We start from the raw sequence: 22,335 nt of genomic DNA, 5'->3' as shown, positions 1-22,335 counted from the left end.
TTTTTATTTATTTCCCCCTCCCCGTTCCTTTTTGTCCCCAGACTCTTCTCCAGTGAAACAATGGAGTGAAGGTTCTGGCAGGGAGAGGAGACAGAACAACTTCAGTCAGAGCCTAATTGAAAAAACAAAGAATCTGATTTATATCAACCAAAGCCTCGGAAGGAGAGGGAAACACCAAGACAACAGGAGCTGTTCACTACATTTTCAGTGTAACAAACGGGCTCAAAATGGCAAAATACAAACTCCCATCAGCATTAAACCCACTGGGTTTTAATCTGCCCCTTATTTATGACTTTATTATGATTTTTGTCAATAAAAATCCAGTTTGATTCTCACATATTTCCCCCCCCCAGCTCCTTAGGAACCTGCAGAGCCCCGAGCCAGGCAGAGCAGTCAGGTCTCCCAGGGCTGGCTTTGTAATCCGAGCCTGGAGCATTCCTTGGCTCCAGCCAGAGCCATCCATCCCACCCTGCCAACAGTGGGTACAGGGAAATGCAAGTGCAGGCAAATCCAGCTGGGAAAAGCCCTGCTGGAAGAGGGAAATCGCTAACTTCACACCTTTGGGAGCCAGCCCCGACTGCAAGGCCCTTGTGTAAATAACAAACTCCTGCAAACCAGCAGGGCTGCACTCAGAGCTGGTTCCTGATCACACCCTGAGCCCTGCAAGGAGATGAGGATGCCACAAGTCAGCAGCCTGCAGGGTTAAATCCACAATAAATACTTCATTTCTCTCATGCCCTGCAGTTATGTCTGCTCAATTCTCTGCTGACAGCTCTGGAATCTGTGTCACTTTCTGAGATGGGTGTTTTTAGTGCTGAGATTAAATTCTGGGTAACGAACAGAGCCAAGTTTTAATGGAGGAAGGACCTGACTCTTTATCTCCCCTCAGGAAAGCAGCGCCTTGCACATGGAGAGGATGAAAACCCAGACTGGGGCTGTGCCCTGAGTTAATACTGCACTGAGAGAATCACAGAATGCTTGGGGTTGGAAGGGACCTCTGGAGTCCAAGCCCTGTCCAGGCAGGGTCACCTGGAGCAGGTGACACAGAAACTCATCCAGGTGGCTTTGGGGTGTCTGCAGAGGGGGGAACTGCACTCCCTCCCCGGCAGCTCCAGGGCTCTGCTGCTCTCAGGGAACAGAAGCTCTTCCTCATGCTGAGGCTGAACTTTTTGTTTTATTTTAATTTAACTTTTTATTTTATTTTAACTTTTTATTTTATTTTAATCTGTGGCTCCTTGTCCTGCTGCTGAAGAGAGCCTGGCACCATCCTTGGGGATATGGATGGGATTCGTGGGATGGGATTCGTGGGATGGCATTAGTGGGATGGGATTCATGGGATGGGATTCGTGGGATGGCATTAGTGGGATGGCATTAGTGGGATGGCATTAGTGGGATGGCATTCGTGGGATGGCATTCGTGGGATCCCCTCTCAGCCCTCTCCTCTCCAGACTGACCAGGTCCAGCTCCCAGAGTCTCTCCTGGTCCACAGGATTCCCTCCTGGGGAACGGACACGGGATTAAACCACACCTCGCACTCCAACAGCTCCTGCACCCACACCCCCGAGCTCCCCAGGCAAAGCCCTCGGGGCAGAAGCTGCTGCTGACCTGTGCAATCACCTCGGGGTCCATGGGCCGGTGGTTGTTGAAGCTCTTGGACCTCCCTGCCGTGACAGCCTTGCGGATCTGCGGGCTGTCCATCCTGCTCTTCAGCGACGAGTGCCGGCTGATGGAATTGAGGCTGCCGTGGCCACTGATGGAGCATTTGTCTGGAACCTCCTTGGGAAGACTTTGGCTCATAATGGGCTGAGATGAGGGCCTGGAACCGGCTATGGCCCCGGGGGAGGCTGGTTCTGCCAGGGAACTACCTAGGCCGTGGCTGTCACTTTGACGGAACGCTCTTCTGATGCTGCCTGACTCTGGTTTCTTTCTTTGCCTTCAGTCACAAAAGCAAAACAAGTCAATACAAGCAGGTACAGGGCTGTCATTTGAAGATATCCCCCCAAAAAACAACACACAGGACAATGGGAAGAGACACAGAGGAGCCCAGATTACAAACAGACCCAGGGGGTTGAGGAGTGATTGCGGTACAGTGAAATAATTATAAATAATTATAAATCATTCCAGTTTCACGCTTCTAACAACAAGACTGAGTCCTGGAAGCTGTGCACATTCATAGCAAAACCAGAAAACTTGGGTGGAACGTGATTAACTTGGTCAAGAGGAGAAGAATTTATACTGGAACAAAAATAAAAATAAAAATGAAAGCAACCAAAAGAAACAAACCCTCTGTGCCATCGACAGGTTTTGATGATGTGTTTTTATTACATTCCAAGAGCAGAGCTACAATCTTTGACAGTATAAGTCTACTAAGCTCCTGGCCCAAGGCATCAAGTTATTGTTTTCAGAGATCAGCAAGCAAAGACCCCCAGTTTGGGGTTAATGATCATTTCCAATGTTTGCTGGTGATAAGAGATGGTTCTTTTTCATGGCTTTGGCAGGACCACAAGGCATTATCTATGCAGGGCTACAGATAAAACCAAAGGGATGATGTCAAATGGATGAACTGGTCCAAAGAATTTAGTTTCTGCCCCAGCACCATGAGGTCTGACAGCACGATTCCACTCAAATCATGGGAAGGCCAATGCAGCAGAATACTTTATGCCATAGGTCTGAAGCTTGGCATCCATTATACAGGGAAGGATCCATTTATATATATATATAGCACCAGCCCCATGAATAACTGCAAGAAAGTGTTAACTCCAGTAGGATTTTGGCATCCAAATAATAATTCAGTGGGTGGCACAACTGTCATTGCGAAACCATCTGATTTAATTTTGCTCAAGTCTGTTCACACATAGGTCAGGAGATTCATTCCTAAAGAAAAAACAACAAAATGAGTCTTATGCTACTTATTGCTAAATATCAGGTTCCCTAGCAAAGGGGGGAAAAAAAAAAAAAACCAAAACAAAACAAACCCAAAACTGGAGTGGACATTCCCCAGGCTTCTAAAAACCACTGCACACAACTCTACCAAAGCCAGCAGATGGTGAAGCTCCAGCACAGGTCTGTTATTACACAAATCTCTCCATAACTGCCACAACAGCCACTCCAGTGGCTCAGACAGCAAATATCATAAAAGAAAGCCCAGATCCCAAGCTGATGCAGATTAACACGGCTTCCCAGCTATCACTGGAGCTCTGCTGAATCCCAGAAGGAAGGACCAGGCTCTCTAGGCCATGAGCAGGGTCCAAACCTTTTAAAAGGATGCATTTGTGTTAATGCCTTTAATAGACTACATTGTGTTAAATTAACTGAAGGTTAAGAACATCCCCTCCCATCAAACTGCAATTATCACATAATTCCTTCACTGCACAATGGAGAGAGGTGGAGGTTTTTAACATGAAGGAAAATCAGAAATATATGGGGGATAAGCCTGTCTTATAGGAAAAAAAATGATTGAACAGATCATGGAATTTAGTCTGCTCCTGGCTCGATTTTCCAGCTTTTTATTATGTTGAGTGTTGGCTAAAGCAACGATTTCTGGTGGAGGAGGCAAGGTTAGAGCAACAGGGGGTTGTGCAGTTGCACTGCAAGCATATGGTTAGTGACCCGAGGTGAGGAGTGCTGCAGAAACAAAGGAGTGCTCCAGGCAGTGCCAGATGGAGGGACTGCAGGTATGGCATTTATCACAAACACGGCTTCCTGCAGGAACTGTCCCCCCACCCCAGCCAACAGCACGTGCTGAATGCGGAGGGGACGTGACAGATGACAGAACACGAGGAGGGATGGGGACAACGACACGAGATCTCAGCCCAGCGCTGCCCTCCCTCCCTCTGCCCGCTCAGAGCACGGGAAAGGGCAGGTTTGGGAAAGCAGGACCAGATGGCACCTTGGAGACAGGGAACAGAAACCAGTGGGGCTCCAAACGAGCCACCACGGCCACGCCGGTGACAGAGAGGGGACAGCAAAACATGAGCTAAGAGAGGGGGAAGCAGAGAAAAAGGGTGGCAGTGCTTGTTAATGAATCTTTCTCAGGGAAGGAAGCATTTCACTGGACTCGAGCTCTTGACAGGCAGGGAGAACAAAGCGAGGCTGCTCTTACTTGTTGATGTTTGCAAGGTAAATATCCGCGACGTGGCCCCCGCTCGGGCAGCTGGCACCGGCTCTGGCCGTCACTTTCTCCTCCGGTGGCTCAGAATTTATTTCTATTTCCGACTTCGGACTGGACCTTTCCGACATCCCGTCCTCGCTAGGAAGGAGGAGGGGAGGGTGTCACAAGCACAGCAGGGGCAGCAGGGCTGGATTTGCAGTACGGCTCTACGGCAGCACGGTGTCATTCCCACCCCTGAATGGTCTCCCTGGAAGGGATCCTGATCGTCTTGTTCCACCTCCCTGCTGTGGGCAGGGACATCTTCTGCTTCCCCAGGCTGCTCCAAGCCCTGTCCAGCCTGGGTTGGGCAGTTCCAGGGATCCAGGGGCAGCCCCAGCTCCTCTGGGCACCTGAGCCAGGGCCTGCCCACCCTGCCAGGGAATCCCTTCCAACGCACCCAGCCTAATCCTGCCCTCCTGCATCCTAAGGCCATTCCCCCACATCCCATCACCCCTTGTGGAAAATCCCCTCCTCCTGAGCACCTGCCTGCCGTGGTCACTCCGGAGACCCCAGCCGTGCCCCTTCAGCAGACACCACGCCAACCCTTTCCTCCCCGAGCGTGACCAGCCCAGCTCTCCGTGGCCACGCAGCCCCGTGCCAGGGCGGCTCTGGAGGCTGCAGGGGGGCACCTACGTGTCCTGCACCACGATGTACTGATGGGGGATGAGGCCGTCGATGCCGTTGTGCCGTCCCTCCCACCAGTCGTCCGAGGCGCGCTGGTACAGCAGCAGCGACGCGCCTTTCTTGAAGGACAGCTCCCGCGCGGTCCTGCCCAGGTAGTCAAACCTGGCGATGGCCTCGATGGGCTCGCTCTCTAGGAGACAGGAGGGGATGAACAAACACCTGAGCAAGCCAGCACTTCAAACCTGCCAGGAACCAGAGCAGGAGGGGGAAAAAGTGCGACTTCTTCAGGAGGGTTGGAAGCAGGAGGACTCAGAGGGGAACCCCTGAACTTAAGGATGCTGCACCTTTCACCCTTTACCTCATCCCTACACGGAGACACATTTTTGTTTTCCAAGCCCTAAACCCCACCCACAGCAGTCCAGGCCAACAAAGATGGGAATGGCAAGGGCAGAATTAGGGGTTCATTAAAAACAAAAGGGTTTCAGGGGTGGGAAGCAATCAGGAACGTTCCAGACAAAAATCTGCCCGTGGTTCACTGCCTTAAAAGCAGCTGAAGTGAACTGGGCAGGCAGGGGAGGGAAACATCCTCTCATTCCGAGCTTCAGAAATAAAGCATCTATTCAGAAGGAAATTTCTGCTGCCTGTGAGGCTCACCTGAGGCAGGAGAGCGGAATTCTGGCACGGTGGGAGGCCCTGCTGCTCCTCCAAGGCTCATGGAAGCAAAAGAAAACACCCAGTGCCTCCAGAGCCGGGCTTGGTGCAGGGCTGAGGACACAGAGCATCCCTGGGATGTTCTGTGCCCACTCCTGCAAAGCTCACACAGGAGCTCCAGCCGTGCCCTGCCACTAATCCAGGTCCCTGCAGGACTCTGATATTGTACAGAGGCACAATAAGGGCATTTAAGACACTCAGGGAAATCAATGTGGATTTCCCGTGGATTATTTTTAAGGCTCTGAAAAAAAACAAACCCCTGCCACTGTTGGAGTGTAAATGTGTATTAAGGCAGCTCCTGGTTCTGGGCAGGGATCAGGGGAATGGAGATGAGCTCAACCACACAGCCCCAGTGGGCTCCCTCTAATTACTTTAAAGGAGCTTTAATGCAGCCCAGCAATCCATGGAAATTGAGTTCTTTCCTGGAGAAAAGAGATTTGTGGTTCCTCTCCCCTGATCAAAGAGAGATCTGCTACTGCACACAGAGATCTCTGCACCACAGGAAGCTTCAATCTACAATGCAGGAGAAAACTGAAAGGGGCTGGAAGGCCAAACACCAGGCACAGCTTTTCCAGTTATTCCCTGGGAGAGGAAATGCTCCAGAACCGGCTCTGGAGCTGCCTGTAGGCTGCAAGGTGGCAGCAGGGCTTGGGAAAATAATGGTGTAAATCCACCTGAGGCAGCTGGAGTGCCTCAGCCAGGCTGAGGGAGCAGAGCAGAAGCATCTCCCCTCAAAAAGCCCCAGCAGCACCTGGAATTACCCAGCACCGAGTGACCGAGGGCAGTCAGCCACAGGATCTGTGAGACCCCTCCTCCACCAACCCTGACAGCTCAGAATTCTCCCAAAACACCCAAGCCTGTGGTCAGACTCACACAAATCCCATTTATCAGCCCTCGGCCAGGGATTTGGAAGGGTGGGAAGAGCCTGGCCCATGCTGGCAGACACCCCCAAGCACGTGGTTATCTGGGCCTGGCTCCTTCCTCCCTCCTGCTTGTTCTGCCAGCTTGTCCTAACAGCCCCAAACCCCAGCAATGCTGGGTTTTGGTGTCCCCCTCTGTTTAGGAAGGGGATGGGAGTGTGGTTTGGTAAATTCCATCTGCTTCATTAGCAAGTGTTTATTGTTCCAGATGAGCGTGGCACTCAGGTTTCTTATGTTTTCAATTTGCTTTTTAGGACTCTGGCTTTTCTCCAGAGGACTGATTTTAGACTTTAATTTCCAGTAGCTTTTTCCTACTGACACTTCATGCTCAGAGAAGAAAACTGTGTGAATGAAGAGCAATAAGGCTAAGCCAAACAATTCCCCCTGCCAGTCTGACAGCTTGGGCAGACAAGCAGCAGATTAAAACATTTCCACTCGTATTTATAATTTAACAAACACGCAATCTGCTTGCCTTTCAGCAGTCCTGACCTCTCATACCTGTCTCAAATCCGTTCAGGGAGGCTGATGAGCTGCACAGATGCTCTGCCAAACACAAACTCTCCCCTCAGCCCAAAATCCCACCCAGGGGTGGCTGGGATGACAGCTTTACTTTGGGAAGATTAATCCCAGCCTCCCCCAGAGGGTTTTTAGGAGGTTTGGTCCCATCTGAAGACAGCAGGAGGGAAAAGCCCCAGGAAGCTCCGTGGTGGAGCTGTACCTGCACTGCTGAGAGGTGTGAGCAGGGTGCACAGCCCAATTAGCACGAGACTCCTTAATTAACCATGCACTGCTGCTCCCTCAAAGAGCCCCAGCCCATCTGCCTCCTCTGGAACGTTCCACGGAGGCTGCAGGGCTCCATCCAGAACACCTCCCAGCTTTACCTTGCTCAGGGGCTGCAGAGCAGTGTCCTTCTCTGATCTCTCTCCTTTCTCACCCTTGTGCCCTCCCAGTCACCCAAAGATGTACAAACCCCAGACACAGACAGCACAAGTTCAGAGGAGGGTGCAGCACAGCTGTGGGATGGGGTGGCCTGTCCCTCCTCACCACCCAGGTGCTCCTCAGAGACCCAAGCTCCAGCAGGACACATTTCCATGTGTTTTCCAGAGCTCCCACTTGCCAAACAGAACACTCTCCCCAAGGCAGGGGGTGGCCCTGTGGTTCATTCCCCAGGGATCTGTGCTTCCCAGCCCTGCAGAGGAGCAGCAGTGCCTGGCCTGGCTGAGGCAGAACTCATTTCCCAGCGTCTCCTTTCCTCCCTCACTGCTGTGGGAGCACCAGAGGCTCACAGAGAATGCTTCAGGTCGGGACAGAGCTGCGAGATCAGCGAGCTGTGAAGCCAGTGGGAGCCAGGGGAGGCTTTGTTAGGCAGCTGCTGGAGCAGAGAGGCAGCACAGGAGCAGCTGGCAGGGCCACTGAGCAAATTCCTCAAGGCCAGCTCAGAAAGGAGGATGCCCAGTTTGAAGGGAATGCTGTTTCCCACCTCTGCAGTTGGGGCTGTGCAAGTAAAACCACCCCAAGAGTTCCACAGCTGCAAAGGCTCTGAACAGAAGAACAAAAGCCTGTCCTGGCCTGGTGGTCAGGCTGCTCAGCATGCCAGGGATCATCGTTTCACCTCAGTCCTTTCATCTGCTCTGCTCTGGATGGGGCCCACAGGATGTTCCCCATCCCAGGAGGCTCTGGAAGCATCAAGGATGCTCACAACTGCAGTGTCACCTTTTCCTGAGGAAATCTCCTGGAATTCTCAGCCTTGGTGCCTCTTTTCACTGATCAGGCAAGAAATGTAACTGAGCTTCCTTAAGGAAATCTAGAAATTATCTCTGAGAGGCCCTCAGGATCCTCTGCTGCAAAGCCCAGCTCCCAGTGGAAGACAGGCAGGTTTGGGGTTTGTTTGCTCCCTTAAAGCCCTGGGGCTTTGAGCACTCACAATTCTCCTCCCTGAGGCACTGACTGAGCCTGGCACAGGCAGAGGGGCGTGGGAGAGGACACTGAAACACATCCAGCCTGCAGCTGAGACCCCGTGAGAAGAAAGGACACGCTCAAAATCACCAGGTAACTCCAGAGATTCCCACCGGTCCTACACCTCCATTCCGCCACCAAACACTGCCACGTGATGCTCTGAGCCACTCAAACTCCACTTTGGATCTTCAAACCTCCAAGGGCACAGCCTTCCCTGCCTCCCCCAGCCAACACCAGACTTCCCATACCATCGTCACTGGTGTGGTGCTCGGCTGTGACGTCCTGCACCGAATCCTCTGCCAGGGCTCTCTCTCCGTGAGGGCTCTCACTGCAACAGAAGGGAACAGCTTTAACTGCTGGCAACTGAGATCCCTCATGGCCAGCAAGCAGACAGGGCTGGGAACATCCTGGAAAGTAATCAGAAAGAGCTGGGAACATCCTGGAAAACAATCAGATAGAACTGGGAATCCTCATCAGGAGTTTGGGTTTTGCTGCTGCAGACACTTTGTGGATGTGTCTGCACGTGCTGAAGTGGCTGTGGGTAAAAATCAAGCTGAATTCTTGTTTGATCAGCCAAACCAAAGGTCTTGGTGACCCCCCTGTGAGTGCTGTCAGCAAAGTCCAGCTCCACATCTTACAGCCTGGACCTCTGGAGATGCTGAGCACTCAGAGAGCAGTGCCAGGCTGGGTCCAGCTCCTCCCTGCCACGCCAGGATTATTCCCTTGGCTGCACTCTCCATTGCTCTAATTAGCTCATTAGATGGCTGATGAGAAAGCTGCAACTTCCTGGGGGAAATCATTCCTGGATTTATAACGATATTTCCAGGTCTGTGTTTGTCATCTCCCTCCATCCCTTTTATCAGCACCATAAATGTCCCATTCATTTCCCCAAACAACTCCCACAGCCCAATTAGTTGCCTGTAAATAAAGATTCCAGAGCACCTGAACTAGCAGGAGGACTCATTTATGTTTGGCATGAAGAAAAGCTTTGAAAGGATCAACAGACAAACAAGTGGCAAGCAAAGGTTATGTTTTTGTAAGGAGCTCCACGAGCAGCTCCCTCTGGACAGGAGCAGAAAGGAAACTGGAAAAGGATCCATTGCCTCTCCCAAGCAGCTCCACAGGGCTGCTGCCAGCTGGCAGCCCTGCCTGCTCCTTTCAGGAGGAAAAAAAAGGGCTAAAAACCAGTGTTTGCTCTTCATCTTACACCAGAAACCTCCTTTGCTGCCTTCTCACACCGTGACTCCTTCAAGGGGATTTTTAATCTTCACACAGGAGTGATTTCATCCCTCACTTTGGCCCTGCAATGGTTAAAATTCAGTGATGCTGGCTGGACAGTGCTCTCCCCCTGGCAATCTACCCCCTGTGCTCTTTTAAATACGAGGAAAACAGAAAAAGGAGAAGGGGTGAAACATCTGGATAATTCCGGCATCTCGTTCTGCTTAATCCGCGGGACACCAGGCTGCCCAGCATCTCCTGAGCCATCACCTCAGCCATCACCCTTCCCCATCCTCTGCAGAGCCTTTCTGCTCCTCAGCAGAGCCTACAGGAGCCTCTGGAGGCCCCAGGAGGAAGCAGCACTGAGGGCTGAAGTTTCACCCAGCCTGTGAAGTCATGTCGAGCACAAACCTGGCACAGAGGCCACGTGCCTCTTCCCAGCCCAGCTTCCACCTAAAAACCTGTGCTTGCTGCTGGCTGAGCCCTGGCTGCTGCTCTGGGAAGCAGTGACAGCAATAAATCCTGCCAGAGGAATGGAGTTGAGGAATTCCCAGCAGGGAATTGAGGGGCAGCTCCGATCTCTGCTCCCTGTGACAGCAGGGAAGGAGCCAGGGGAGGTTTGGGGGATGAGCAGGGAAAGGTTCTTCCCCTCTGGGGCTCTGGAAAAGGCTCCCCAGGGAATGGTTCTGGCCCTGAGGCTGCCAGAGCTCCAGGACAAGACTCCCAGGGATAGCCAGGGTGAGATTTTGGGGTGTCTGTGCAGGGCTGGGGGCTGGATCGATGATCCCTGAGGGTCCCTTCCAGCTCCATCCCTTATCCCCTTCCCTGATATCACCCCCAGGACATCCCATGATCCCTGAGAGTCCCTTCCAGCTCCATCCCTTATCCCCTTCCCTGTATCACCCCCAGGACATCCTGTGTGCACCTGAGGGTCCCTTCCAGCTCCATCCCTTATCCCCTTCCCTGATATCACCCCCAGGACATCCTGTGTGCACCTGAGAGTCCCTTCCAGCTCCATCCCTTATCCCCTTCCCTGATATCACCCCCAGGACATCCTGTGTGCACACCCACACTGAGGGAACTCAGCACACTGTGATTCCCTTCACCTCATGGCACAAAACCTCTTGTCCAAATCGATGTGTTTCCTGAAAACCAGAAATATTACTGAGTTGGGTTTTTTTTTCCCCCACCCTGCAATTCCTTCATATAAAACATCAGCTAAAAACATCAGAAAGGGGGGTGAAATTAAGAGAATTTCCAAAAGGTTTTGGCAAGTGCTCTGCACACAGCAGTGAGTTTGGAGGAGCCTCGAAGCGAGGAGTGATCCCAGAGCTCTGAGACAAGCCAGAGAAACAAGGCTTGCTCTGTCACCACAGTGACTTCATTAAAAAAAGGAAAAAAAACCTATTTATTTTAGTCCAGGAAAATAATCCTTTACATTGCTGTGATGCTGAAGGAGAGCAGGAGCAGTGGGGGGAGAGGTGGGACACAAATGAACATTCCTGATGCTCAGAGGGAGGGATCAGCTCGGCCAGGAGGAAAGCAAACCCCTCCTTTCCTTCCCCCACTGCCCAAGCTCCCAGCCCAGATGACAGGAGCCTGAATTGCTTCCAGATGTGCTCTCAGACTGAGCACGTGGAGCCTCTGGAGCTCGGGGCTGCATGGAAATGGTGATTTTGCATTCCTGCCTCTTCCCTCCCCCTCCAGTGGGGCTGCCCTGGAAATCAAAGCGTGCCACAGCCCTGGAGGTTCAGCTGCAAGTGACCCCTGTGTCTGAAGCAAAGGCACTCCACACAGGCAGAGAGGAAAGGCAGAAAGAAAAAAGGAAAAAAAAAAAAACCAACAAAAAGATTGATTTTGGCAGCTACCAAACCAGAACATCCAAGAAAATCCCTCCACAACCTTGCCCTTCAAGATAAGTGAGCAAGGTTTGACAATTAAATAGCTACTTTATACCAGCTTATTTCTTTTAAGCTGATGACTCTCTGGAGAGACCAGGGCCATCTTTGCTGCTATAAAACAGATTTTTTGAAATTTTGAATTTTTGAAAGGCTGGGCCAGATGCTGCAATCTCGAATTAGCCAACACAACTGCAGCACCCTAATCCATGGACCAACAGCCACCCATGGCTCTCCTCAGAGCATCCATCATACCAGTAATCCTCTGTGTTTCCACCCCTGCTGTAGACCGGGCCCTCCAGCTCCCTGGGTCCTGGGAAGATGTTCTCGTGTTGGATGATGATGGTTTTGATCAGTTCATTGACGTGAGCCTGGCACGAGACCTGGTCGTGACCCTCGGGCACGGACATCAGCGTGGGCCCAAAGCAGATGGCCAGGTTGTAGGGATCCATCATGTTCTCCTCACTGAACTGAGATAAACTGTGAGAAAACACAGGTGGGAAGAAGGAAATTGTCATCTTCATCACCATCCTCTGCTCAGAGCACACAGCTGGGCTCAGGAGCTTTGGGCTTTCTGGGACACAAATGTTCTGGGTCCAGGTGAAAAATGAGACACTGATGGTATTTACTGAGAAATGAAATAGAAACTGCAAAGGTTTGAAAGCTTGAGAAGCTCTGGGTGCTGAGTTTAATGTCTGACTTTATTTCTTCTCTGTTATTGTTCAGAGCCCCACCTGCAGCCCAACTCAAGGCCAGGCTTACAGCAGGACCCCCCTGCCACGGATTTAAACTGAAAGAGAGGAGGCAAAATGAGATATTGGGAAGAAATCCTCCCTGAGAGGGTGGGCAGGGTGTCCAGAGGAGCTGTGGCTGCCCCTGGATCCCTGGCAGTGCCCAAGGCCAGGCTGGATGGGGTTTGGAGCAGCCTGGGATGGAGGAAGGTGTCCCTGCCCTGTCCATCCTCAATAATCCCATGTTTATCCCACCCTGCAGCAGAGCCCTGGTGCTCCCAGGGGTACTCACTGATTGAGGAATGCAAAGAGGTATCTCATGACAATCAGGGTGGTCTTGGGCAGGTTCAGCAGCACCTTCCGGACGTGCAGCGCTCGCTCCTGCAAATTATCCATGGCTGGAAGGGAGAGAGAGCACCAGAGTCACCCCCACAGCCCCAGGGCCACCAGGGCCACCAGCTCTGCAAACTGGGCAGCCAGCAGGACACCAGCAGAGCACCAGCAGAGCACCAGCAGGGCACCAGCAGGGCACCAGCAGGATGGGATCTGGCTGCAGAAGCTGCTGGCAAAGCCTCTGCCAGAGGAAGTCCCCGAACACGTGGGACCCTGAGTGCCAGCGTGGGAGCTCTGGATGTCACCTGGGCAGGGGCTCTGGCACAGGGGCTCGCTCAGGGCAGCTGGGGGTGTTTGAAAAGGAAAAGCTGTGTGACACTCCAGTTAACACAGTTGGAGGCTGAGGCAAAGGGCTGCGTGTGCAGCGCCCGCTGAGAAAGAAGTGGGCAGCATAAATCAGCCCAGAAGGGAGAGCTCCTCCGGGGGGAAGCAGATTTGGCTTCTCAACACAACATGAATCCAAGTCTGGAAATGCATTTATCAGCAGCAGAGAAGCACAGGCCATTTCTGAAGCTGTCTCCTCAGTAATCTTCTGTCCCTCCTCGGAGGCTGCCCCTGCAAAGGCCATTTCTCTGCCTGGACAATGGAACCATTCTTCAATTCTGGGGGACGTAGCAAGAGCCAGGCCACTTAAAAACGAGGTTGTTCACATACAGAAACCACAAACAACCCTCTGCCAGGCAGAAGCACCTTCAGAAACCATGAGAAACGTTATCAGCTCGGCTGTGAGTGCCCTGGTGATTGATATGCTGGAGCAGGAGGCAGAGGATGGTCCCTGGTGGGGATGAAGCTAAAAGGAGTATGAATAAAAACTACCTTGTCAGCTGAGGCCAGCACACGGGAGCATGGCAGCAGGTATCCAGGGAAAGCACACAAGGCAGGGAGCCCTGCTGCTGATCCCTGCCTCGGAGAGGGCATTTCTGACATCCTCTGATGACAGCTCTTCAAGATTATTTTACACAAGTGAGGGTTTTTTTGCTTTATTCTCATTTAAAGGAATTCTGTCACAAAGCACTGTCTCACAAAACCCCATCTCACAGCCCTCAAAATCCATGGATTTCTATCTCCTTGTCCATCCATGTCAGAGCAAGGATGGCTGTGAAAAGGTGGCTGGATAACACAGCCCAGCCCAGCAGCACAAACCCAGCCAAAGAAACCCCAAAAACTCACCCTGGAGTCAGGAAAAAAAAGAGGAAAGGGAAGAAAGAGAAGTGGGAGATGAGAAAAATGGATCCAGTTTCTTTCCAGCTCTTCATGTACTTACTGACACAGGCAATCAGGTCATGGAAGATGTCCTTGGGGAAGAGGGGGTGCTCCAAGCCTCGGAAATAGAGCTTGAGGACTCCTGCTATGGAATCCATGTCGTGGTCATTCTGGTCCCCAGCCAAGGGATCTTCCCCTTTGGAGCAAGGAGAGAAGGGCAGAAAAATCAGAAATGACTGGAAGAAAAGGATTTGTGTTGATGGCACCAACCCCAGCTGCACTGCAGGAGCGAGGCAGAGAGAGAGCCCCAGGTGGGAGCGCTGCCAGCAGCCCCAGGACACCTGGACAGCTCCAAATGTCACCAGAGCTGACACCCACGGGGGTGTGGGGCAGCACAAACAGCTCAGGTGTTCTGGGCAGGGGGGAACAACACAGCTTCAGCTCCTGACAGGAGACAGACCCAAAAACTGCAGCTCAGGTGGTGCAGGGGACACCCAAACATCACACACCTGGTACAGGGACACCCAAACATCACACACCTGGTACAGAGACACCCAAACATCACACACCTGGCTCAGGTGGACACCCAAACATCACACACCTGGCTCAGGTGATACAGGGAACACCCAAACATCACACACCTGGCCCAGATGATGCAGGGGACACCCAAACACCACACACCTGGTACAGGTGATACAGGGAACACCCAAACATCACACACCTGGCCCAGATGATGCAGGGGAACACCCAAACACCACACACCTGGTAAAGGGGACACCCAAACATCACACACCTGGCCCAGATGATGCAGGGGAACACCCAAACACCACACACCTGGTAAAGGGGACACCCAAACATCACACACCTGGCCCAGATGATGCAGGGGAACACCCAAACACCACACACCTGGTAAAGGGGACACCCAAACATCACACACCTGGCCCAGATGATGCAGGGGAACACCCAAACATCACACACCTGGTACAGGGACACCCAAACATCACACACCTGGTGCAGGGGACACCCAAACATCACACACCTGGTACAGGTGATACAGGGAACACCCAAACATCACACACCTGGCCCAGATGATGCAGGGGAACACCCAAACACCACACACCTGGTGCAGGTGGACACCCAAACATCACACACCTGGCCCAGGTAATGCAGGGGACACCCAAACATCACACACCTGGTGCAGGTGGACACCCAAACATCACACACCTGGTACAGGTGATACAGGGAACACCCAAACATCACACACCTGGTGCAGGGGACACCCAAACATCACACACCTGGCTCAGGGGACACCCAAACATCACACACCTGGCTCAGGTGGTGCAGGGGACACCCAAACATCACACACCTGGTACAGGTAATGCAGGGGACACCCAAACATCACACACCTGGCACAGGGGACACCCAAACATCACACACCTGGTGCAGGTGGACACCCAAACATCACACACCTGGTGCAGGTGGACACCCAAACATCACACACCTGGCCGAGATGATGCAGGGGAACACCCAAACACCACACACCTGGTACAGGGGACACCCAAACATCACACACCTGGTACAGGTAATGCAGGGGACACCCAAACATCACACACCTGGCTCAGGGGACACCCAAACATCACACACCTGGCCCAGGTGGGGGCAGACACAGGGGATGAGGTGGGGGAAGGGTTTCTGGGACAATTTGCTGCTGCAGATCTGCCACGGTTTGTCTGCACTGCCAAAGGGAAGATGCTCACTCAAGGAGCTGCTCCCCAGGGACAACTCCCTATCAGACATAATTAGATTTAATGATGGGGCAATCCTCAAATTGGAGCTATATATATCCATTATGTGACTGGAATTACCAAAGCTTGACTATTATCTTAATAACGCACGGGATAATAAATGGGCCACTCCAAACCTGGGCATTATCCCTGGTATTAACTGCACCAAGGGCTCTGGATGAAGTAATAAACTGCAGGGACCTTGCTGTTAACTTTGGCATCACAGGTTTTACAGAGACAAGTGAGATGAAAGGAGAAAAATAATCCTCTTTCTTATTTCTGCGTGGGACAAGAGAGTATTTCCCCAGGCTGGTTATTTCTACATAGGAAGATCTGATTCTGATGCTTTTCCTGACTGTGACACACATTCCTGCCTCCTCTGCTCCTGAGGATTTTCCCTCTCAGCTAGCTGGGGACAGGTGACATCACCCACCACACATCGCTCATTAAACTTCTCTCACCCCCAAAAGCAAAATCAACTCGCTGTGCCTAATTAATGACTGCCCCTCTCCTGCAGCAGCAAGCAGAGGAAAACACTGATCCTATTCTTTTGGGAACACAGATTCCAGGGATTAACACAAGCCCTGTTGTTCCCAGTGACCCCAGTGTTCCCAGCTCCTCTGAACCTGCTCTGCCAGGGAGAACAGCCCAGCAAGGAGCTGATGAGTCAGGAGGCTCCCAACTGCTCCCTGCCTTGCTATGGAATTGTTCTTCCCAGAGAAAAAAACCAATCTATTAAAAGCTACCTCGAATTAACACTCTCTTGAAATTCCCCTCCCTCCCTCGATGGTATTTGGAATAAATGTAGCCAAGCTGTGCCTCAACAACGTGAAAAAAACACCCATGGAAATTCATCCTCCAGCACACAAAGAGCTGGGGGAGAGGGGAGGAAACTGCAGTTACACCTAATAATGAAATCCTCTACGTCCTTTAGTGTTGCAAACAATCAATAAGCTATCAGACATGAGAGGAGATTGAATTCAGAATATTTATTATGCAGCCACTCCACAGGGTACAAAGCACAACAGCAAACAGCTGAGAATTCAAGGTTAATGAGCAGCAGGGAGGTGTTTGGGAGAGCCTCAATCAGGAGACACAAAAATCCCAGGAACAAAAAAGGAGTGAGCAGTTGTGAGTGTTCACACAAACCCAAAACTTGGCAGTAATTTCTGGGATATTGGGATATATCCTTACCTCTCTCAAATGCGTTTTTGATGTCGTTGACTTCAACCTGCGACCCAGACACTCTGAATATTCCTTCGTGCTGCAGACCTGTGGGAAAACAAGATAAATTAGATAAAAGAAGATGGCACCTTCAGCAGCTCCTGTAATCGAGGAAAAATAAGAACACAGGCAGAAGGATGCTGGTTTAAAATCCACCTTTCCCTGACATGTCCAGAATATGAAAAAACACGACTCAGCACAGGCAGGAAAATTATTAACCCTTCTAAACTGTCGGAGTAACAGGGCTCTGACAGCCATTCATGTTATCTCTCACCCTGGAGCATCCCCTGAGGATTTTACAACCCAGAGGAAGTCATAAACCAGCGGTGGAGCAGCCAGGAATAAAATACGACCGATGCCAGGAGGAAAACATTTAAAACGTTTAGGAAGGACTCAGTTGAGTCTGTTGGAAAATCGAAGCCAATTCTGGAATCTGAGTGAAATCAGCATCTCCTGATGGCCACGATTTATCCCCCATCAGTTCCCAATTCTGTGTGGTTTCAAGGATTTTTCCAGCAAATATCCAAGTATGGCCTTAAAGGAGGATTATAGAACTTGGTTATTCCAATATAATAACATATATAATTAATAATAATTATAATAATACTAATATAATATATAATATAATAAAGTAAGATGATGAGAATGGGACTCCAGATTCTGGTTTCTAAAATAGGAATGGAACAAGGGAAACAAACAGGACCTGCTAAGCTGGCCCTGCATCTTGGTTAATAAAGACAGATTCCAGCTCTTTCCACACGTGTTAATTAACAGCTGTTCCACACGCTACTAACAAATGATATCAATTAAAAATGAAAACAAATTGCGATAAATGCACAGCATTTAAGGCTGGGAGAGGTCAACCTTCCAAAGAGGCATAAATCATCTCTCTGTGGCAGTAAGTGAGCAATTAATTCCCTGCTTGACCTCCTGCATTCAAACACTCGGAGCGTTCCCCCTCCTCCTGGTGAAGAGGATGATTGTTCCTGGTGAAGGCCACGTTTCAGGGCTCAAAGGAAGGTGAGTGGAGGGGAGGAACGAGGGATGTGGATGGATGGGAAGCTTATTTTGCAGGGAATAAAGGGATATTGTTGGCAAAACCACATTTGCAAGGTCAGTTATTGGGAGCAGTCATCGCAGTGCAGGCAAAAATAAACAAAAATCAGAGCCATTTTCCTTCTGTGGCAGCTTCAGCACGTCCTGAGCTGCTCTTTAGCAGGTTTTTATTTTCTAGGGAGGTTTTTATTTCCTAGGAATGGCAGGGGACAGGCTCAGCCCAGAGCAGAACTCACCGTGCCTGCTGATGAAGCGGATGCAGCTCTCCACCACCAGAGGAATGGCTTGGGAGGAATCCTGCCCAGACAGGAGTCACAGGATGCAGGCAGGATGGAGAGTGAAGGGATAAAAAAATGAATAAAGAATAAAAAATGAGAAAGGTTTGACTCTGCACACCAAGATCACAACTTGCTCTCTTTATTCCCAAACTCCCAAGGCTGTGTGAAATGGAATTCCCAAACTTTGACCTTTACAGTATCAACAAGAGATAATTTGGGTCCTCCCTATCTCAAAGAAACACATTTTAGCTCACTTGGGTACCAAAAATCAACAGATTATCCCCAAGGCCAGGGACACAAAGCCTGGCTTTGTAAATCTTTATTACAGGAAGGCACAACAAGAGAGCAGTTCCAGGTTTAACAGGGGGATTCCAGGGAATATAAAGGGAATGGAGACAAAGAAACAACAGCATTGATCCCATAAAACACTGGTCCAATCCCACCACTGTCCAAACAGCTCCAGGCTGTTTGGGATTTTTGCTTACAGTTCTGTCAAAACACAGAGTAAAAGCAATTTGAAATTCTGTCATGGAAAATGAACGAGGTTTTGGATCCAGGTTTGAGGGATTAAAACACAGAGTAAAAGCAATTTAAAATTTTGTCATGGAAAATGAACAAGGTTTTGGATCCAGGTTTGAGGGATTTCTCGGACAAGACTGGAAAGGTCCGTGGAAGACAGGGAGGGAGAAATAAAAATTGGTTTTCCATCATTCCTCCTCTTCCCACACCACATCCCTGCCTCGTTCCTGAGGGAAATGGGAATTACCTGCTTCCTCACGGTGGAGCTGCGCCTGCCACTGGTCCAGGGGTGCAGGAGGGAAAAACAGAACACAACAGTCAGGATAATCCTCCAGCATCACCAACTCCTTCCTCCAGCGCTCCCAACCACGCTCTGGAGCAGGGATATCCCAGCCAAACACAAAGCCAGAGCCTCACTCGATTTATGGAACTCCAGGAAGATTTTAAGTGACTTTAAATCACTCAAAAGCTGCACGAGGCGCAAGGGAGCCCTGACAGGAGATTACCCCTGACACTTTAATTCCAATCAGAGGGAATTCTGTGATCCTGCTGCTTGCTGGAGATGAAGTTTGATATAAATTGCACAGGGGAAGAGCAGGTGGGAGCAGGCTGGTTCCCCCTGTGCTGTTAACAGCTGCCACTGAGGAGTCTTTATTACAGTTTTGATAAGATTTCAAATAAATAAATAACACAAAACCCACTGGAACACCAGCCCAGGTTAAGCCTTGTGTGTCTGCTCTCATTTGCTGGTGTTGGTAGACCTTAATGGCAGAAAAATAGGAAAAAAGCTCTGCTCTGCCAGGGTCTTTCCCTTCAAAATTTATTGCTGGGGTTTAAAATTCCTTTAGTTTCTTGTAAAAATGGAGCAAGGGAGATAATAGCAGAGAGGCCCTAATGCATCATTCCAGCCAATTCCCTGCCAGGGCAGATGGCTGCTGAATTATAAATAAGGGGATTAGAAGTGTGATTTAAAAAAAAAAAAAAAAAAAAAGCCTGTACAATGTGTTAATTTGGGGGAAATTCCTTTTGTTAAAAACAAAAAAAAAAAAACCCAAAACACTGAGTGAGAAATGAAAGACAAAAATCAATCTGATTCCACGGGCTGTCACAGGCACCGAGGTGGGTTTTAAACAGTTTAGCGGGCACAATCCTTTGATATTTAAAATTGCTTCATGATGAATAATATTTTATTATTACAGATGTCAGGGTCTAATTAGGACCTGCCAGTTTTGCTTTGCTGTGAGCAATGGGAAGAGCAGTAATGAGTCCATGCTGGTGGTAATCACCTTCCTTTTGTTAACGAGGCAGGATGATGCACAGCCCCTGCCCCAGCCCCTCATGCCCAGCAGAGCCCCCTGAATCCATCAATTTGGAGATGGGGATTTGTTCTGTTTGACTAAAACCCCACCAGAAGCTCAGTGCTGGTTTTGGGATTGTTCTTAATGAAATTAAAAGGTTTTTTTTCTCAGTGCCCCCCATCCTGCTGGAATCCAGCACTGGGATCAAGAGTTTCCCAATTTATGGTCCTTGACCCTGTGGATAAGCCCTGCCCAGTCCATGGGCCCACCTCTCTCCCAGGACCAGAGATTTGGTTATAAAAACCCAAATCTGGAGAATATTCCCTGGGTGACAGCGCCAAATTAAGGAATCTCTCTCACTTTCCCATCCTGCTCCTGATCTGCACTAAATACACCAGAGCAAGAATGAAGAAATTTGTATTAATTAGATGTATTAAATTCCTGCCCCACCCCTGGAAGTGGCAGGATGGGATCTGGAGCAGCCTGGCACAGTGGAAGGGTGTCCCATGGCAGGGGTGGCACTGGAGGAGTTTTTTAAATCACTCCATGATTCCAATCAGTGACTCTAAATCAGAGTATTTTTCTAACAGACACGTCCTGGGCTGGTAACTGATGTGGAATGACCAATTTGCATCAGATTTTCCTTGAAAACACAACTCCCTGAGCCACACCTACCTGGCCAGGGCGCAGTCCGTCCGCTGACCTGTGCAGGAGACACAGAAATGCAGCATGAGGAGGGAGGAATGGGAAAATGCTTTCAATGATTCTGTACAGAGAATTCTGGAAGGAGATGGAGGAAAGGAGAGGAGAGAGGAGGGGAAGCTCCAAGGACAGCACCAAACCCATCCCTGCCAGCTGAGCTCCACCAAATCCAACCAGGCACCAGCTCAGGCTGTCCAAGGACTCCTATCTCCGTGAATTCTTGTTTTTAAATAGAATAATTTTTTGTTTGCTTGTTTTTTAAATAGAAATTCCCACCCTGAGCATTCTAATCGTTGACTTCTGCCAAAAAACTGGGCTTGTCAGTCCCTCCCTCCTCCCAGGGGAACCGGTGGGGCGAGAGATCCTCCTTCCCAAAGCCCCTCAGGAAGAGTGCAAACATTCCCAGATTTGTCAGCCCACAGCCTGAACGTGCTGGCACCGGAGCTATTTTGAGAGACAGACGTTCAGGGGTGTTTTCCACAAACATATTTATAAAAACACTCCATTAACTTGTGCTGAGTTTTGGAGGAAGCGGCAGCCAAGCTCGGGACTTGCTAATGCAGCATCACCTAAAACATCACAACACGAGAGGCAGGGAAAAGGAGGATGTGCTGCTGGGACTGGGACAGGTTTTTTTTGGTGGGGGAAAAAAAAATAAAAAAAATCAGTGAAGCCACACTGATTCCCACCAGCTGAAAATCCACCTTCCCTCCTGTTGTCTTCCTGCTCCTGGGGAGATGCAGAGAGGAGTGAGGGAAGCAGCTAATTGCTGATGGCTGACAATTAGTCGAGCACATCTTGATAGCCACTTTTGCTCTCCCCACGTAAAGCCAAAACAGTGCATAATTGACATGAAAATGTTATTCTGCAGCAGAATTCCCAGCCATCTGTCCCCGTTTTCATCATGGAATATTCATACAGAGAAATCACACGGCTGTGGCAGCATCCAGGGGCTCCTGCGTTAGGGTGACAAATGGGGACAGGAGGCAGGGACATAATTACTTGCAGAGAGGAGGGCTTGCTGCTACTTTTTATTGCTGGAACTTGTCATCTTCAGATTAAGGCAATTTGCACCACGACTGAAAAATGTCACCTGAGGATGGGGCAGGGGAGGAGAATAAAAACTAACGACCCCCTGAACTTGCCAGGCACTGAAGACACGCAGCTGGAGGCACATTTCCCTCTAAAGCTCCTAACCGGGCTCTGGGGACGTGTGAAGGGAATTTTATTTGCCCATTTCCCAATTAAGTGACATTTTATGGATAAATCCAGGCACGCTCCCCCAGTTTGTACCATTAACCTGCTCCAGTGGGTTGGGAAATGGGAAGTTCCTCCCTTTTCCCAGTTCCTTTTGATCTCACAGATGACAGGAGGAGTTTGTTTTTTTTTTTGGTGCTCACCCTGACACTCACAGGGCCACTAAGACAGCTCTGGTTTGCAAAAAGCCAAGGAAGGAGAGAGAAGCAGCCTTTAAACCCACACAGCAATACAGAAATCACATTTAATTCCTCTCCTTTCCCCCCAGCACAGCTTGGGCCGGGTTGAGGGGCAGGCAGGTTAAGAGGAGCCGGGTTTGGAATGCAGAGGTCAGCCACGACACAGCAATGGGATCAGCCACAGGGGCAGCACTTCTGGCACTCACAGATATTTAGAGGCACAAGAAAAATGCC

At 50.3% G+C, this 22,335-nt stretch overlaps 1 protein-coding gene across 3 annotated transcripts in view; it reads right to left on the bottom strand.

Moving 5' to 3' along the window:
* The window catches only part of SRGAP2 (SLIT-ROBO Rho GTPase activating protein 2), a 95,481-nt gene that overhangs the window by 3,201 nt on the left and 69,945 nt on the right, over positions 1-22,335 (bottom strand). For all 3 annotated transcript variants that reach the window (XM_086861581.1, XM_086861582.1, XM_086861583.1), the window contains 11 exons: positions 20,639-20,666; positions 18,913-18,943; positions 18,105-18,165; positions 16,783-16,860; positions 13,866-14,000; positions 12,501-12,606; positions 11,733-11,957; positions 8,610-8,689; positions 4,784-4,964; positions 4,103-4,249; positions 1,606-1,933 (listed from right to left, as the gene is read on the bottom strand). In XM_086861581.1, the coding sequence (XP_086717707.1) occupies positions 1,606-1,933; positions 4,103-4,249; positions 4,784-4,964; positions 8,610-8,689; positions 11,733-11,957; positions 12,501-12,606; positions 13,866-14,000; positions 16,783-16,860; positions 18,105-18,165; positions 18,913-18,943; positions 20,639-20,666 (1,400 nt within the window). The remainder of the gene's footprint in view (positions 1-1,605; positions 1,934-4,102; positions 4,250-4,783; positions 4,965-8,609; positions 8,690-11,732; positions 11,958-12,500; positions 12,607-13,865; positions 14,001-16,782; positions 16,861-18,104; positions 18,166-18,912; positions 18,944-20,638; positions 20,667-22,335) is intronic.

The sequence above is a fragment of the Cyanistes caeruleus genome, chromosome 24, assembly GCF_971803275.1.
Source record: "Cyanistes caeruleus chromosome 24, bCyaCae1.hap1.1, whole genome shotgun sequence".
Classification (NCBI taxonomy): domain Eukaryota; kingdom Metazoa; phylum Chordata; class Aves; order Passeriformes; family Paridae; genus Cyanistes; species Cyanistes caeruleus.
This window is presented reverse-complemented; position numbering and strand designations above follow the sequence as displayed.